Raw genomic sequence first — 18,650 nt, 5'->3', positions numbered from 1 at the left:
GGGCCATGGTGCTCTACTTAACAACCAAAAAAAAGTGTTTCGCTAACATTAAATGAACTAAAAAGTTGTCTCCAAAAATTCTGTACATACTGACATCAAGCCCCTAGACTCTGCCGGGGGAAACTTTATTAGTCAGTTGTGATAATTGGTTAGTTGTATTATATCTTGGTAGAATACATTAATGGAAATGTTCCTGAATAAAATATAACATATCTAGAATTATCTTGAACAGTCAGAAAGATGGAAAGGGTGATTGATCAAAAAAAAAAAAAAAAAAAAAACAGTTGAGGCAATGAAAAAATTATTCACTCCCAAACCAGATGATACGACTCAAATTTTATTATTAGGTCGTAGTTGTTTTTTCTTGATTAGTCTAATGCCCCCTGTGAGATATCTTTGTATTGATCTGAACTGTTCTGTAATCCATTGCTCTCATTTTGCTTAATAAATCTCTTGTTTTTTATATAAATCTGGGTCATTCATTTCACAACCTGTGAGGGAGGCTTTGAAGTCATTGGTTCCAAAATTCAATTCGCTCGGCTCGAAAATAACAGGGTGATATGAACGGACTGGCCTCTAGGGGGCAGGATGGGATTCCCCTGCCTCACTAACAACAGGTGTTGTATCTGTTCTATCTGTGTATGTATCTGAAGAAAGTGAAATCTTTCGTCAATGTATTTTTAGCTGTTGAGTGAAATGTTTTCCGCCTGGGTCAACTCAGAATATGAAACTGATCTCGTGGACTCTCTAGCCGTCAGTGAAGACGCTTGTAGCACTTTTACGGACCACAAGAGGGTGATGCAATTACTAATGTCTGCAACTGTTGCTGCCATAACAATAAACCAGACGAGGTTACAGATCGCTCTCTCGGAATTTTAACTTGATAATTACCCCTCCCTTTGCTGATGTTGAGACATGTTTAATGTGGTATCACATCAAGAATCGGGCTGTAGGTGGAAACTATTGTCTTGGACAGTTCAGACACACAGTGTTTCCCTGAGCTCCGTAAGACAGATTTGATTAGGCGGAGTGTGGGTGGTCAGAAATTTCAAACATACTGTAACTAGAGAAACTGGAGAATTGCTGAACAGTTTCAGAAATACCTGGATAGCTGTCATCGCTCATGTATTCCCTTGCACAGACTGCAAATCTACTCCAAAGGCACTTTTCCTTATTCACATAGCAGAATGTTCAGGTAATTGCAAAGGTCCTGCTTCTGACTAATTGTATTGATTTGATTGTGTTACTCCTTTTGAATACTTGGTCACAGTTTATTGCCTTATTGAAGTATTAACATCCACAGCCACTGTAAAAGTATTACTCTTTTTAAAAGATCAACCTATTGCCTCAATTGATCACTGCATCTTATATTGAACAAGCACATAAAACGGCTTTTTTCCCAGCTAATAATGTGTGATCATTACAAAAACAGCATCATAATCCTTGGGACCATAATACATAAGGATATTTATTTATGTGTAAGCACTTGCAAAATCATTATTTGTTTCAAACTGTTGTGAAAGACTGTACTTTAACCCTTAGGACAGATTTGAGTCTTTCTGATGCTGTGAAGTCAAAAACAAGTACAGGGGAACTCACTTCCTAGCCAGTGAGGGAACAGATTGAGGGCCTTACCTCATCCTGTTTCTGTCCAATGACAGTCTACCACTCCTGGCTGTGATTTTCTGGTCAGATCATAAAAGGTATAGCAGAGACAAGTGGAAGCTAAGAGGCCTCTTTCGTCTAGGTAAGTGATTGGATGTGCAGAGTCTGTGAATGGACAGCTCTCCTCAAACCAGGTGCCTTTGCAGTCTCAGATGGCATCTCAAATAGAGGAACCCTAACCAGAATGCCTATCCTAGAATCGTGACCACTAATATCATTGCAAAGCGTTAAATCCATGTAACATGTTGTAACAGGCTATGGGGTGCCTTAATTATTTCCTTTAACATGCACTAACATGCTTTGACACACAGGAACTAACATGCAAACACCATTTAATCAAGTCTTTCACCATGCCTTGAAGTACTGTAACATGTCTTAACTATAATTTTGACTTGAAAGCTATTTAAAATTATACTATTAATCATGTTCTTCATGCTTTAACATGCTTTATGTACATTAGCATGCTTTAACATGATTGAATTGTGTATTTTTAACATGCTGTAACCATCTTGCGTGGTGAAGTGTGTGGTCCAAGCAGCCTGCAAGAAAATGTCCGAATTACCTGGTAAAACTTTAGACTTTGTCTTTAAGAACATCAGTTCTATCTACGCCTAGCAAACCAGCAAATTCTGTTTGTTCTCTTACCCGCCCTCGCCTTACAGAAGATGGCGTGAGTTCCCTGCGTTCACCGATCTGTCTGAGCGCTCGTGGAACAAATGTAAAACCTCACATTTCTATTTCTGTTCAGAAATAGTTTAATTGTGTATTACGGTGCACATGTACAAACCTGGCATCGTACTAATATATGGTTTCAGGGTACAGATGTTACCTTTTAAAAGTTGCTGACATAAAAAAATTACAATCAGTAGTGAAGCGCAAGACTATTACGCCATATTTAAGACGGACTACGTTTAGGCTTTCCGTGGCGAAGTCTCAGACAGATCAGTGTAGGTACTCTGTTACCTGTCGGAAGTCACCGCTTAAGAGTCTGTCCTGGGAGTGGAACGTCTCAGTTGGTGTTGTGAATGGGTGTGTAATTATGTAATTGATTTAAAACCATTCTCTGATTCGATCAAAGACTGATGGAGCCAGACTCTGCATTAATTAGGTCCCACAAAAGGACCAATTCACCAATTTCAGATTCATTTCGCTAATGTCATGTGGAATGATTCATTTTTTTAAATTTAGTTTAACGGCTTTGTACCAGAATATAGTTATGTGTAATATTTCATGACCACATGAAATGGTAGCAATATGACTAATGGTAAGCTTATTTCTTGCCATGGTAACAGTGTGTTCCATTGCAAATGAATGCAGGGGACAGTTTGCCAACCCTGGAAAATTAGGACCATATTTCATTGCAGTAATAAATGGAAATGTGTTTTATGGTTTTATTTTGCTGATGGGGCAAAATGTTTTCTTTCTCCAAAACTTGATTTAGAATCTTCCCCTGAGGGGTCTGTGGGATGAAATCTAACTAAGAGTAAAACAGCCATACTCGTGCTCACACTGGAGGAAAACTTCACCATTGGTATATTTCATATACATTGTACATATATGTAATATATTTTCACATATCTTTTCTTTATCCTTTGGTGCAAAGTACTGTTTTCTATTAACACACAAATCATCTTTAAGGTACTTGCTGTACAGTAGCCAGAGGTGATAATCAAATTGAAATTAAATATATAACACACTTACTCTTTCATGTTTCAGCTACACAAATAATGTTCAAAGTTGGTTTCTGTTTATTTATTTTTTATTTAATTATTTGGTAGAGAATGAGCAATGTCCAGAAAAACAGGCATATCCAATGAGAATGGAAACAGTTGTGAATTGCCGAAAATCAATTTTGTTTTACAGCACCAAATCATTCATACCAGAAATATACAAATCTACTTTTTCAACATTACTGTGGAAAATGCTTTTTCCATCCATGTGAATATATATCCTGTAAGTTGACACAAATACCCTCAATACACCTGAAAGGGAAGTGTTTACAGATGACAAAACCTACAGGAAGTTCAAAGCTGGCAGTATTCATATGTAACAAATTGCTCTGCAACTGGCCTTTGATTCATGTTAAGATAACACTATACTGGCATACTGACTGTCACATGAGGTGAACTTAATTGAGGCATACACTATAGGTTTAGCATTTGTTTCTTTTTTAATGGCCAAATGGAAATCCATGGTACTGTATTGCATAAATTCTATCTAAAAGTGAGTGACCAAATAAATATTTTTATTTGGAAAGCAAAGTGACAGCTAAACAGTATAGAAGCCAAATGGTTTGGCCTTGGATAAACCAGTCTTTGGATATATATATATATACGTACAATATCAAGGGGACAGCATCAAATTCAGTTTCACCTATGTCATCACTATGTCGTGCTACAGTCTGTATGTTCTGTTAGCCAGGAGGTTTTCCCAGAAGTCCTCAGAGCGTAGGGTTGGTTACTCTCCCCAGGAGTAGGATGCCCTCGAAGTTTCCCTCCACAACGCCAAATAAGAAGGGCCTGTTGACTGTGAGTTTTGTGGCTGTGTGGCCATCCTGTGGTTTGTCCTGATGTGCAGATCCCTCCTCAGACATCTCAAACAGCACGTTATTCAGCACCTGCAAACCACAAACACCAATCAAAGACTTGGATTGTGACTGAGAGGCGAATCCTACGGTGAGCTATTTTCATCTTTTTTTCAAATTCACATTTCATCCATTCTGTCGAGTCCCTCTCTGTTTTCAAAAGACATCTGAAGACACAGCTCTTCCGCTCTCATTTGAGCACCTGAAACGCTACCCCCCAAAGGAATCTCTCATATTTCAAAACTGTGTCCTACTAAACTATAAAATAAAACAAAAAAATATATATAATCTAATGGTTTAACGCACTCGTTAGCTCTACCAGCTAGCTTGTACCTTGTCTGGCCAACCATTGAGACCAGGTCATGCTTCTAATACTGTGACTCCTTATGGTTTTTTGATTGTGTTGTACTCTAACTCACTTGTAAGTTGCTTTGGACAAAATCGTCTGCCAAATGAATAAATGTTAATGTAAATGTAATTCACCATGAATGTGGCCAAAATGGCCAACTCCATTTTCTCCTTCTGCTTCTGGTAAATGGAGTAGAGGTTAAGTACTCAGCCCCTGTATGTCTGTTTGCCTCCAAACAAGATAACTGAAAAGATTTTTGGATGGATTTGGTTGACAAGCATTGGGATTATTGTCTTTCAGTAAAGCAATGATTTGTTTTTAGAGCTGATACTTAAACTTTTCTGAACCAGAAAAAAGATCTTTTATTTTTATTTTCATTTAACTAGGCCACTTTTGGAGGAGTTATATGTATTATCTAGACAACTATTAAAAGTGGTGGAGGCAGTGTACTCTACTGTTGTCTCCTGTCCAAAGCTACAGTTAAGTGGAGTACAAGAAAGAGTAATGGTCCATGCAGTGCAGTATTGCCAAGTGATTAAATGTGTGGAACAGCATTGCCAGCGTTATGATGTTATGATAAAACAGAAGAGTACAGCCTCCCTCACAGGTTACAGAGGGCAGCTGTAACTCTCACCTGGCCAATGCTGAAGTGCTCCTTGGTGCTGAGTTTGCGGAACTCTGCCTCCGTGCCCAGCAGTGAGCCGAGCTTCATGTCCGAGAGGATGCTTTTCAGATCGCTCACGCCCTTCATGGAGAACCTGGGCAGGGACAGCTCCAAGAGCCTGCAGGGAATACACAGACACTGCTGGGTTTCTAACCAATCACAGCATGCACAGACAGATGCTGGTGAGTCTCCAACCAATTACAGCATGCACTGTTCTCTTTTATGCAACTGCTACAACCACAACCGCATCTGTTGACCCATCCTTCTGAAAAACTAGGATGTGGGTGGCTTGGACAGGGACTAAGGGACTTCTCAAATGCTCCAGTAAAACCTACGTTGTGTAAAAGAGAAAAAGAATGTTTAATATACAATTGAATCAGTGCTTTATATTCTCTTGAGTAAAGTTGACTGTAAAGTAAATGACAATCAAAGAGTCAAAGACAACACACAGATGGCAATAACTTTCTCCAAATAGCTCTTTTAGTCTACCAAGCCCAGGGTGATGCTTTGTGAACTGATCTCCTTTGATGTCAGAGACCATCAAAGTCAAAAGCAATGTGCTTGATTACATGTAGAGAGAAACACCTCCTCAGCATCCAGCCCTCAGTGCTGGGACACAGAGGCCTCACCCTTCTTTCAGGTGCTGAGACCAGTCTGAGATCAGCTGTGCTGTCAGCTGGTTTTCAATGTGGTCCAGGTGGGTCCCCTCGTGGGGCAAAACCAGCAGCATATAGGCCTTGTTGCTCAGGGGGAGTTTGACAACAGTGCACTTCCTGCCCCTGTCATCCAGGTACTTGTAGTTTCCAGTATGGGTCATGAGGGGCACAGTGACGCTCGTATTGTCAGTTATCCAGAATTCCTGCCTGGTGGTAGCCTCTGGCTGGAATGCTGTCCTCCAGTTCCCTGAATACAGAAATGTGTATTTCAAACAGTGAAGACTGTCTGATCAAACAAGCTGTGTAGTGTAGAGCAGGACCAATATGACAGCTTCGGAGGCAGGAGTGATGATAAGCATACACAGCTGTTACAGACATGTTCACCATCCATACTAGGCATGTGAGAGGAATGCTTACCCTTGAAATGGACAGAGCTGGCAAACAGGAGGTCAGAGGATGGGCTGATGTCCTTGAACAGCTGCTTGATCTTCTCTGCTGTCGTCCTCTTGATGAAGGAGTTTACCTGGGCCTCTGCCACCTGTGGCTGGGACAGATCCACAGCCCGAGTGTAGGAGGCGTCCGAGAAGTCCTGCACACCCCGGGCGAAGTCCTCAGAAAGGTCCGCCTTGCTGCTGATGAAGGTCCAGGCCTGCGTCCGCAGCTCCCCCTCGGCCCCGTCCTTCGGAGAGTTGATGCTGTGGAGCGTGCGGAGCACCTTGTGCGCATCGAACGGCGAGATGCAGTCCTCTGTGTCCGTCTCTTTGCCCAGGCCTAGGAACTCCTGCAGCTGCTTGGCTGTGCTCCCGGAGGCTCCCAGGTAGAGGGTGACCAGCTCCCCGTAGGCGCCCATAGGAGAGAACAGCGTGTTGCCGGCCTTCTGCTTCCTCAGTGCGTCGTAGAGGCGTAGGCCCAGGTGGTTCTGGAGGTAAGCAAGGACTATGCTTCTCTGCGTAATGTTCTGCCTCGGGCTCTCGCTGTCTTTCTGGGTGTGGGCGTCAGGCTCCGTGCTGTCGTGGGGTTCGATGGGCATCAGAGTGACCGTCTTCAGAGGCTTCTCGGCCTGGGCCTTGACAGGCACGCAGGTGGTGTTTTCCAGGGCAAACATGCCAAAGGGGTGGACATACACGCGGTTCGCCATGGTGACGGAGAAGAGTGACATCAGGAGGAGGGGGCCCACAATCGCCTGCATTTCCTTTCACTGGTTTACAAACTTTCCAGGTAATTCTGTAAAGGATGTCAAAAGCATAAATAAAGTTAGGAAAATGTATAAAGGGAGACAGAGGTGGAAATAAAGTTGAATAAATCTGAATACTTTGTAAAAAAAAAAAAAAAAAAAAGAACAGCACTTTGTTTTCAGTGATGGTTAAAACTCCAAATAAAAATAAATCCAGAGGTCAAAGACTGACAGAGGGACAAGCAAGGAAACCGTGTATAGAGCTCAGACTCAGAGAAAGCACTGACATAAATGTAGCAAATGTGATCATTAGAACTATAACACAGTACAGACATTTCTCAATCTCAATTGGAAATACACTTCCCAGCGCTGCGGTTTCAGTCAGCTCTTTCAGGAGGTTCTCCCTCCACTTGTTGTATTAGTGGTTCTTCATGCACTGACTAAAATGTACTTTATTCTTTACTTTGGGGACTAATCAGCCAACAAAACCCCCACGCAAAGAGCAAACACAAAACTTTCTGGGAAGTCAGGACCACATTAATGATTACAAACTGCGCAACTCAGAGACCATGGGGGCTCTTTGAGCATACTGTATATCATCTCAGAATTATTGGTAGTTTTTCAACAAAATTAGAATACTAAGAGAAGTTCTGTTGTTGTTTGTTGACATTTGTTGATATGAATGAACAACATCAGATAATATAAAAAACACATTAATAATTAAAAGTAGAGGCAAATAATAGACCTATCATAAATCGATTTCAGGGCACTCTTCACAAGTGAAAAGGACTCCATGTAATTTCAAAAACAACACAGAAATATCATTTCTTTTTTATAAAAGGTCTTTCTTATAAATATATGTGTGTAGTTATTACTTTGTTCATGTAGCTTCCCTCTTACCCATATCATAAAAATATTTTCCTCTGTACTGTAAACTTTAGTTATGTATTTTTATACAGCTTCATGAGGAGTTCGCTTACCTTTCGATGAGCTGGTTGCGCTGGAACTTGTATGAGATGATCAGTGAGTTGTCTGCGTCTTTTAGAGAATTGGCAGCATTTCACTCACCCCTTGAGTTGCTCATTAACCACACCATTGATTCTGATTTCTCTGAGGTAGAGGGCTTTGCATGGTCCCGCTCTAAAGCACGTACAGGGGGGTATCCGATGCAAGAGAGAGAGAGGTTATTGAAGAAAAACAGATTCAGGGTCGAAACAATATGAAATTGGTTATTTTTCGTTTTGTTTTCACTGTTTAAGTGTGTTTTCTCTCTCGGTTGTCAGCAACAGCCAACAGCAATGAGCTTAGGTTCTAAACATCTGCCTCGCTCACACCATTTATAGTTTCCATCAAAAAACATACGCTCTTTGATATTCGTGTAGTTAACAGTGAGAGTAATCTGAATTTACAGGAGTATATTTGCTTTTTTAGATTATATTAATACAGTTCAGCCACACGCTCATCAGACAACGAGAATGCTATATCCTCCAATGCCTGTGTAATACTGCCATCATGTGGATAAAATATATCACATCACACAATGCATATAGTCTAACATGTAAGTTCTCGTATAGTGCACGTATGCCAACATTCATAGCCTACTGCGATTCGGGAGGTACACTAGCAGACAGCGTAATAGAACTTTAAGTCGCTAAAAATAAATTATATCGCAATGATTCTGTTGAAAAATCGGAACTGCTTTTTAACCCCCTTTCTGCGATGACATAACCATATAATCTCTGGCCAAACATCGCATCGTCTATTTTAGTTGCAATGAGAGTTGTCAGTTTGGCTATTTGCCCCTTAAAGGCGTTTAAGATACAGTAGCTGCTCCAGGTAGCAAGGGGGCGTGTGGACACAGAACTGCTTGCGGTCCAGACACCGGACCCTTGAATCTTACGTGACCTACGCTAGCTAGCTAATAGTTCAAATAAAGTTCCCGTGCAGATTGTCAGTTATCCGTAAGTTGTCGTGCAGATTTGTCAGTTTTCCACCCTCCCTGATGGCGAACGAAGGCAGCAACAGTTGCTCGGATGGGAAGAGGTTCTCTCTCTTATGTCCGCTGAAAAGAGTTCGCTCTCGGCGCGATACTTTAGGTTTCAGGGCTAGGGTTTTGAAAAGACTTCACACTGCTTGCCCAGGTAAGATGGTGTTAGCCGGCTAGCTAAGTGGTATGCTTATCCGTCCAGCTAGCCATTAGCTGGACAGTTAGCTAGACTGCTGCTTTGTCAGTAATTGTTTTGATGGCAAGGCTTACACTGGATAGCTAACTGTGGAGTGTCTATATTGCGAGCCTAAGTAGCCTAGCTAGCTAGGTGAAAGCTGTGTAGGACTAGCTATAAACCTCCTTGGTTTACTAACGTATAGCACTGGTTTCTGACCGTGTTAGTCAACAGTTAGCTCGGGGAATGTAGCAGAACTGAACGGTTTTCCCACTCTCTATTTTGACGTTACACGAAAAAGTGAAGGTTGAATCTGATTTTGGGCCACAGTGGCCCTGATCTTTGGATTAGACGGCATCTGATGGGATCAACATACACCAAATATCGCTTTGCGCAACATTTCTTGATTTGCAGAGCAATATTGGTCATGAACGCGCTACTCTGTAGTGACCCAGGATAACTGGCAAAATTAAAATACATACTTCTCAAAGTAAAAGTGCGCATTATATGAAATCAGTCAAATAAATACTTTGAAACTATATGGACAAGCACAGAGATAATATCTGTTAACACGTACGTGGCAAGTTGGCCAACTTAAGTAGCTTGCAAGCAACGTAGAACTAAGTTATAAGTGATTGAACATGATTTCCAGCTGCAGACTTAAGCTGGTTTTGGTCCTGCTTGTGTACAGCAATCCACGACGGGAAAGAAAAAAAAAAAAAAAAAAAACACTGCCCAAAACCTGTCCTGGCTGCATGTCTGATAGGTACCATTGCATAAACTTGGGCAATACTTGATGTTTTTCACGGTGCCTTGCATAAACTGAGGAAATATATTATACATTTCATTTAACAGTATTTTCCAGGCATAATTTACCAAATTGACTCATAAAAAGCAATTATATGATAAGAAGCCGGTCAGTCAGCTAGTGTCACATTAGCATGAAGTCGAGTGTTCATCTTTTTTTGATAATTTTTCATAATAGCGTGTCTAATGCAAATAAGAGATGTTGTGGTGTCACAGTAATGAGGTGGAATAAAGATGGTATCTGTCTAATGGTAACAGTGACACTAGCATGCAAATATTGTGGGCAAAGTGCAGGTTTCCTGGGCCTTCATCTGCATCAGTAGGGTTTCATGATGGGATGTGTTCCTGTAGCTTTGGGCCTCCTACATATACTGTAAATTTCTTCTCCTAAAAGGTTTTCTTAGGGGGTCTTAACATGGCAGCTGTAGGAATCCTCCAAAATGCAGCCCTCGAGCCCCCCTGCAAACGGCATCTGTAGGAATCCTTTAAACTGCAACTGGAGGAATCTTCCAAATGTCAGCTGTAGGCCTTTTCCCCTTGTTCAACCCTCATACTCTTAATATGCAGAGGGGTGTCCCCCTGGAGTCTGAGGAAGGTAGTAGTCTGGCAGAGAACTGATTATGCTGAAGGAAAGGAACAGCAGTACGCTGTGTGAACACAGCCAGCTATGCTATTAATTAATGTTACAATGCTAGTGGGTGAGGTGGCTCTTGGCAGTTTGATGTGAGTCTCCTCTGCAGGCAGGGACAGGCATATACAGTGGGAGTGTTGTGAGCATGCTGTGTGCTGTGACAGTGTCGGAGAGCAGCTGACATTTAGAACTGCTTGTGCAGCTTTTTCAGAGGTTTGAAAGACAGATCCACGCAGTATTAAATGCATTACAAAAAAAAAAAAAAAACTGAGTGGCTGCCCTTATGAGGAGGTCCCCCATGGTAGCAGTGATGACTTTACTTCCTGTGAAAATGCCGCTATAGCGACTGCGGTTGCCTGCCCTACGCCATGAGAACATGTCCTGCTGTTCCTCATTGTTTCCACCAGATGGCGTACCTAGACAGTTGAGGACACCAAGCTTTTGAACAGTTCCTGGAACTCGCATGCAAATTTGTCTTTTTTGCTTGGGCACATAAAATAGTTTCTAAATTCCGGCTGTTGTTGCACATATGAGGAAACTGGCAATCTTACTGTCACATGCAAAGCAAGCCCACTGTGGTTTCAGTTTGTGTAATCTCATCTTTTCAGGAGCCACTGATGCAAAAGAGGAAAGAAGACATTTCTTTTACAGAACCTTTTTAGAGAACTATTTATAACTTTCTTTTAACATATTTTCAAAATATGTCTGAAGACAACAGCTCTTCTTCTTGTCACATCTCAGCGTCATTGGTTGGGCTACCAGTTTGAGACCAATTTCAGCCGACCAGGTCTGTCTCTCAAGTTGTGCTGTTTTTGGTTAAGTAGCAGCATGGCCCTCTCTGGAACGGGCAGCAGACTGGTCTAGGCTTTATGGTTTAAGTAAAGCTGGATGAGGATTCTGAAGGTGGGTGGGAAAAGTTCCTTGTGGGTGACAACCCTTGAGCATGGTATGTCCCCTGAGCTGCTGTAGAAACACAGCTGCAGAGGTGGACAGTGTGTAAGTTGCTCTGTGGTAGGGCATCTGACAAGCAAATCTAATAATAATATGATGTAACAGACCTCAGCAACTCTCAAACTGCAAACAGTGAGAAGAATCTCATCATCCCCTTACCAAAATAGAAATTGTGGAGTTCTAAACAATAATCATTTCCGAGTAATTGTTTTAACACACATTGTGCTCTCCATTTTGCTCCTTCTGAAGCAGAAAGTGTATTACTCAGAGACGCTGACATAAAGTTTCATTCGTCACAATGAAAGACTGGGTTGAAGATTTTCCATCATTACGAAAGTTTGTCATCATTAACATTGGACAAATTGTCATTTCATTAGTATCAAATGAAGCATCATCAGAAAGACGGAATGATGCTGAAACAAGGACTTTGAAATTCCTCTCAGCTGTTCTCCTCTGTATTTCAGTTAGGTTATGTCCATAACATTCATCGAATTTTTTAATGAGTTTCAGGAGGTATAGTGTGAACTACAGCTCAGAAATCCACAAAACAATAATTCAACAGCAATGAAGTGGAAGTGGTATCTTATTTAATGACACTAATTAGAAAATTGTTTTGGTATTAAAATGTAACGCATTTTGTGAACCTTCCTCTGATGGATGCACAGACTGTGGTCTAGCAACCCCATCACCTTGTAACTTGCTCTTGCCCTATGCTAATGCTAAGTGTAGCTGGGTTTGGTCACAGTCACAATATTATGAAATGTGGACAAAAATTGGTACATAAAGGTCGCAGAACAACACCGTGTTATGCTGAGCTGAAGAATGCAGCTAAGAGTCAGATTTGCTGAACTGTAAATTTAAATTGAAAGCAGTAGTTGCATTAGGCCTATTTAAAATACAAAATGAAAACGTGTGATAGTTTTTAAGTTTGCAGAATATCACACATAATTTGAAAATAAATGAGCCCTGTTTAATTGGTGGGTTTTTTGCCTCCTGTAACGTCAGTGTGTCATTGTGTGCTATTCCTCCGCACAATCAATTAGTCATGTAATTACACAGCAAGAGGTTGATCGGTTACATTTAGTCACGTAATTACACACCAAGAGGGTCAGGGTGCATTTTATCCACCAAAATGCCATGGAGCAGTACCCCCTAAATAGAAATGCTGTTCCTTCCATGGAAACACATGGTACTTAACTCCCAAGAATTGTCAACATGGTAGCTCTAATGTTTGGTCTTGGATGGGTAAGCTTACATTTCTTGCTCACTGCAAGCATGTTCATTATTGCTTGGTATCAGTGCGTGTAAAAGCCCACTGTATTTTTGGTGCTAGACATTCTACAGCAGAAAGGTAGTAATTATCTTGTAATTATCTTTGTATTTGCTGACATGAGTGAGGTTACACACTCTGAAACATTCATTTGTGTTGGCTTTTTAGTCCAATAAACCATGGTCACTCTGTGGGCTTGACAACGGGCAGTAACAGCACACATCTGTCTTTATCCAGGATTACTTGCACAGTAGAGCTTAGTATCATTAATTTACACAGCTAGATACTGACTACTAAGCTACTAAGCAAACTAGATGCGGTACCTTGCTCAAGGATATAAAGCAGTGCCCAATTAAATTACACTTTCAACTTAAATTAGCTTTGCAGCTGACTTACAGTATTGTTGCTAGTCATTTATGAACCTGGAGTCACAGGTCTCTTTATTTTCTACTTTCATACAAGTGAGGAGTGAATTAATTCCGGTAACTCTGAAGTATCGAACCTGTAGCCAGCATTATGGGTAGTTAGCTGATGATGTAAACCTCTGACCTCTGGCCTTTGTCTGCACCCCCATCCCCCCCCACCTCTGCATGGCTGTTTAAGGATTTGAACAGTTTAACTGTGGGCAATGAAACGGTGAGGAGGGGAATGTCCCAGACTTTGGAGAGCGGGTAATTTATTCTGCGAGCGTGGAGTCGGGGACGTGCTGAAAGCGGCTTGTCTAGGCGCACACCAGCGATGAATCAGTCTGCACAAGAACCCCGGGCCCTCCTGAGGGCAGCGGCTAAAAGCTCCGATGGATCAGGAGCGTCCTCTGTGATGCGCTGGTGGTGGGGGGCGGAGTCAATCACAGTTAATGGCGGTAATGGCTGTTTGGCATCGTGGGGCTGTTGTGCAGCAGAGCAAGGGGGGGGGGGGGGGGGGGGCTGAAGGGTACACTACACAAGGAGGGAGAGAGAGAGAGATCAGAGAACAAACTCAGAAACGGTGTGCTTCACTGTCTCTCCTGTTAGTCATGGAACGTGGAGGTGAGTGCTCGTCTGCAGCGTGCGCGCGCGTGCGTGTGTGTGCGTGTGTGTTTGCATGTATCAAGTATACATGCGTTCGTGTTCGCACACGCCTGTCTATGCTCTCACGTGCATTCGTGCATGCATACGTGCCGTGTGTGGAGGTACGTCATTCTACTTTTTCCCGTGATGTGAAAAGCAGGATGAATCTGCCGGAATGTGTGTGGCTGCTGCCAGCTCTCCATCTGAAAGTGTCTCTCTGCAGATGGAAGAATAATGCTGGCATGACTCTTTCTTTATGGTTAATGATGGTAATAACTTTATTTGTATAGCACCTTTCTTACATTTGGGACAAGGCACTTTACATGTAGGGTTAGGGTTCAGCCTCTTCTTTATGAATGTATGTTACCGTTCATGTGTGCAGGGTCTGAAAACCAACCCTGGTTAAGGGGCAGCTTGCAATGCACTGAAAGCACTTGCAGTGCTATGAAAGTGTTCATTTATCCCATTTAAGTATTAATGTTTAAAAGTGTCAGAGTAGCTTTGAATTAGAATTCTGGATAAAGGGCAGGAATACATTGTGCAATTTTGTACAGTGATTTTGCCAGGATTTAATTGTTGCTGACAGTTTTCCGTGATCGTTGTGAAAATGTAGTGAAATCTCGAGGATCAGACGTCTTTACTCGCACAGTGTGACACGGTCAGTGACGCCAAATTACTGCCCCTACGTCCTCCCAATCACACTGCTCAGGTTCCTTAGCTCATATTTCTGAGTGATCACTGGCACCACCCCAATAGAAACATGATAAGCTGATTAAAGCAAACATGGCAAAGAGGATGATGTCTGCTGCAGTGCAAACCGCAGGGACTGAGGGACTGAAAATGAGAAGTGTGCAGATTTGTGGAAGAGCACAGCGGTTTTTCTGATATATTCTACAACAGATACCATGAAAAAAACTTCTCAGAGAGACAGAGCTGTCACTTAAGCAACTTGGTAATAAGTACTAAATAGGTAATAGCTAACAATAGCAATGACATTTCTAGCCAGATAGGCAAGGAGAGGACGCCTTACACATCCCTCCATCTCCTTGTGAGTGGGCGTGTGTGGTAGTTAGTTAGCCATTCTGACTGCACAAGTATACAAAGTGCAGGGTTACACTGCTGCTTCCTTTCAATTTCATATGAAACCCATCCAAACACAACAGCTACTTGAAACTGTGTCACAAGAAGGCTGTTATTGCAAACCGCGATGATGATTTCAGTTGATTTTTGTCATGGGAATTATTCTCTTAATATCACAGCTCTTTTTGGGGTAGCAGAACAGCTGGGCACAGCCAGACCATAATGTCCACACTTCCCATGCCACTGACAGGTCCAAACTTTCCTCCAAGCTTTTTTTGTTGTCTAGGAGCAAAATAATGCCACGACCATGGGGATAACATATTACTGCTTGCTTGTTGTGAAGTTGGAGAAGCAATTAAAAGTGGTGAAATGGTGCACTGGCTACTGTACTGGCAGGAAAATGTTGGCTTGCTGGGACTTCATTTCTTAGTGTGCAAGGGTTGCCGGTGTTAAGATTTTTGTACTTGTGTAATGTATTCCCTGCCTTGAGGCCTTTGTGGATGGATTGCTAATCTTTGATGGAATCTGAGGGTTGCTGTTTTAACCGTACATTGGAAGAGGGATGACTGGCTCTATTGCTTTCAGGCTGAAACCGGGAGATGACAGCATGTCATAAGATGGTCTCTATTAGTTTTGCATTGGTGCTTGCAGCTAATAACACTGTATTTGTTGGATTTATTTAATATTTCCAAACAGGAACACTGTTGACATGCACAAGTCAGTCAGAAGCTGAAATTGTGTGTGAAGCAGGAAGGTGGATTGTCTTGTGAGAATGTAGATTTTAAAAATCCTTGAAGCGTTTCAATTTTGTATCCCTGCATAGGGTAGGCATTACAGTGTTGTATGTTCTGTGGTGAAATTGCAACTGTAATACCAGTTGAAGTATTTCTGTGTGAGACAGGGGTGTTACTAAATTCATAGGTGTAAAATCTGCACTTGTAGACAGTGTCAGTGTCAGAGACTGTGCAACTGACTATCAAGTAGCCAGGAAGTCTTGCGTTAACGCTAATAACTGTCCCTTGCGAAAACAAAAAGAAACTCCCTAGATGATTTGTAGATTTAGTACAGGAAAGATCAGAGTTGCTGTTGGATTCAAGAAAGTTTTCAGAAGGACTTTTTGAGGGTTATTCTACTAACGTTTGATACTAGCTAACAGTAGTAGTGGTTTGTGTGTGTGTGCATGCGTGTGTGCCTGTTTTCTTTCTTTTTTCCCCCCAATATTTGTTTAACCAAGTACTCATTTATTCATTCTGAGCTCACAGTCCATACATCTGCTGGTGGTTGTTAGCTTTTATTTTGCATATTAAGTGTCAGTCAGTGTGATGCGATAGACTTGAACCGTAACACCAATGCCACTGTGCCTGAGCCATATGTTGGCAGTGTAATTGCACCTTCTGCCAGTACAGCGCCGTGTGACGGTGCTGGAATGCTGCTCCCCTCAGACACGCCCCCTCATGTTTAGGTCTGTAGGAGTGGTTTTCCAGCAGAGCAGCTACACTACATGAGGCCCTGAGACTGGTGCAGGTAGAAGTGTCTGACATTGCCATGCATATCAGATTCCTCACGTGCCAAATAACGATTTCTGATGCACTTAGGAAAAAGTTATAATTAATGCTGTGATAAGTGTCACGTATGGAGCCGGAGCATATGAAGGGGAATGCTTAGTGTGAAGGCAACCTGACAACAGAACGGCAAATATCAATGGGACGACATGTGCACAGTGTGTAGACCCATTGCACCCCCAGACTGACCTCATATCCCGATGTAGACATAGTATTTATGACTTTTTCTACCCCCTCCCCTGGATTGCAGTTTCACCCCTCTGTATTTTGTCTTGGTGCCGGGCCTGCGTATACCTGAAGGCTGTCACTGAAAGTCGCTCATGATGTCCTCACAACACATTACCCACTAACATATTAACATGCATATTTCTCATCTTACATAGAATCAAAATAGTAGAAATTTACCTTAGAATAAGAATAAGAACAATAAGAAAACTTTTAAGGATATGGCTCATAACTGATTGTCAGAATACAGCTCAGTTAATTCACCTCAATTAAAAAGGCCCAACCCTGCCTTGACACAGCAGGTAGTTGCTTCATGTTGGCCAGCAGGGGGCAGTCTGTTCTCAACACAGAACTACATTAGTTCAGTGCAGAGGACCATGTCTTTATATGAGGCTGTTACTAGTGAGGTTCAGTGAAACCTCATTGCTTAGGATGTAGATAATTAATGTTGCCCGTCATGTCCAGTAATTCTTGCTATGCATTTACAATAGAATGGCTTTTTTATGAATTAAGAAGAATGGCCAATAGGTCATCTCTATTTGGCAAGGCTGTTGTAATATTCCCTTTTTAAATTAAATCTTTCATGTGGTTGTCTAGCATTCATTCCTCTATGAGAGTGCATCAGATACCTTATCAGATACCAATATCAGAACCTTTCAGAGAACATCACTAACATTACTGAAGAACATGATCTTACACTGACCAGATTTGCTTTTGCTGGACTACTGTTGAAATAGGATATTTTAAAGACACAGAATTGTCAGTGCTTTCAGTTTTGTAAAATATATTGCTGTATCATCATTAGTGAAGATAGTTTCAAAGACTGCGCATGGAGTATGAATGAATGTCGTAGCATATCAGTAGGGGCCTCCTCTGACGTGGTCAAATATAAAATATGGTAAGTCCCAATCTGAGTCAAAAATATCCAGACCCTTTAACTCTCTGAATCCAGGTTGCCTATCTCCTATAAAGCTGTATCATCCATAACTATTAAAAAAATCATGTTAGTGTTATCACTGGTGTGTAGGAGAGGGAGGGATTGAGTTCCCACAAAGCTTCAGTGTGGCTATAATGTGGTCACTTGATGTCAGTGGCTCTTCTCCTTCAGTTTGGGTAATTCTAGCTGCAATGTTACAAAGATAAAATAGTCAAGACAGGGATTTCCCCTTGCAGGGGAGCGAAGAAGTTATGTTTAAATACAGCAGTTTACAGCATCCAACTGCTATTGCTCAAGTTTTCCATGTCCTCATTCATTTTCCTACGCTACGGAGTGATAATTAAAGTCACCCATCATTAATGTTTCCACTGACGAACAGGCTTATTTTAGGTTGCTGTAGAGTCTAGTGTCAGAATTACTCTAATATTTATACTCTGTAACACTGTCCTACTAAAATGCTTTATTCATTTTCCCAAGAACTTTAATCCAAATGTCACCTTCTGTTGTTTCCCCCTTTATACAGAGATTAGTGTTAAAGGTCTTGTCTGCCCACAGCGCCTGGTATAACATGCTCCAGCAATAAGACCCTTTTCTGTCTCCCCCCCGCTCTTTAATCCAGATGTCCCTGCCAGGCATGGGAGGAGCAGAGGAGCCATGTTGCTCTCGTCCCCATCTTTTTTATTTAGCCCTTAAGTCTCAAGAACGCCCATTATATCACAGGTCCCTTTTTGCATCCTCAGTGTTCTGACCCCAGAAATATAATTTTACACTTCTGGCATGCAGGTAAAGACCTATGTAGGAGGAATTCCTTTATCTGACTGTACTTTCAGGGACAGTTTGTCCTTCAGGAAAATGGTAACATGCTGCGTTAGCAGTTAAAATGT

General features: G+C 41.8%; 1 protein-coding gene across 2 annotated transcripts; it reads right to left on the bottom strand.

Annotated features, from left to right (window-relative positions):
- Positions 1–3,419: 3,419 nt before the first annotated feature.
- Positions 3,420–8,154, bottom strand: LOC118789639 (angiotensinogen-like). Of its 2 annotated transcripts, none has more exons than XM_036546126.1 (5): positions 8,073–8,154; positions 6,336–7,142; positions 5,892–6,165; positions 5,233–5,380; positions 3,420–4,282 (listed from the first exon to the last, which is right to left on the bottom strand). In XM_036546126.1, the coding sequence occupies exons 2-5, from the start codon at positions 7,105–7,107 to the stop codon at positions 4,106–4,108; spliced, it is 1,371 nt and encodes a 456-aa protein (XP_036402019.1). In that variant the 5' UTR covers positions 7,108–7,142; positions 8,073–8,154; the 3' UTR covers positions 3,420–4,105. The 2 variants fall into 2 exon arrangements, with proteins under 2 accessions (XP_036402019.1, XP_036402020.1); XM_036546127.1 differs by lacking the exon at positions 8,073–8,154 and adding an exon at positions 7,426–7,515.
- Between the last annotated feature and the right edge of the window lie 10,496 nt (positions 8,155–18,650).

The sequence above is a fragment of the Megalops cyprinoides genome, chromosome 15, assembly GCF_013368585.1.
Source record: "Megalops cyprinoides isolate fMegCyp1 chromosome 15, fMegCyp1.pri, whole genome shotgun sequence".
NCBI lineage: Eukaryota > Metazoa > Chordata > Actinopteri > Elopiformes > Megalopidae > Megalops > Megalops cyprinoides.
The sequence above is the reverse complement of the archived record's forward strand: the minus strand, read 5'-3'. Positions and strand labels throughout refer to the sequence as shown.

Coding starts and splice junctions, on each gene's coding strand:
- LOC118789639 (XM_036546126.1), bottom strand. CDS start 7,107: ATGCAGGCGATTGTGGGCCCCCTCCTCCTGATGTCACTCTTCTCCGTC. Junction 6,166..6,335: donor CAGCTCTGTCCATTTCAAGG/GTAAGCATTCCT, acceptor TTCTGTATTCAG/GGAACTGGAGGACAGCATTC. Junction 4,283..5,232: donor AGCACTTCAGCATTGGCCAG/GTGAGAGTTACA, acceptor TGTGGTTTGCAG/GTGCTGAATAACGTGCTGTT.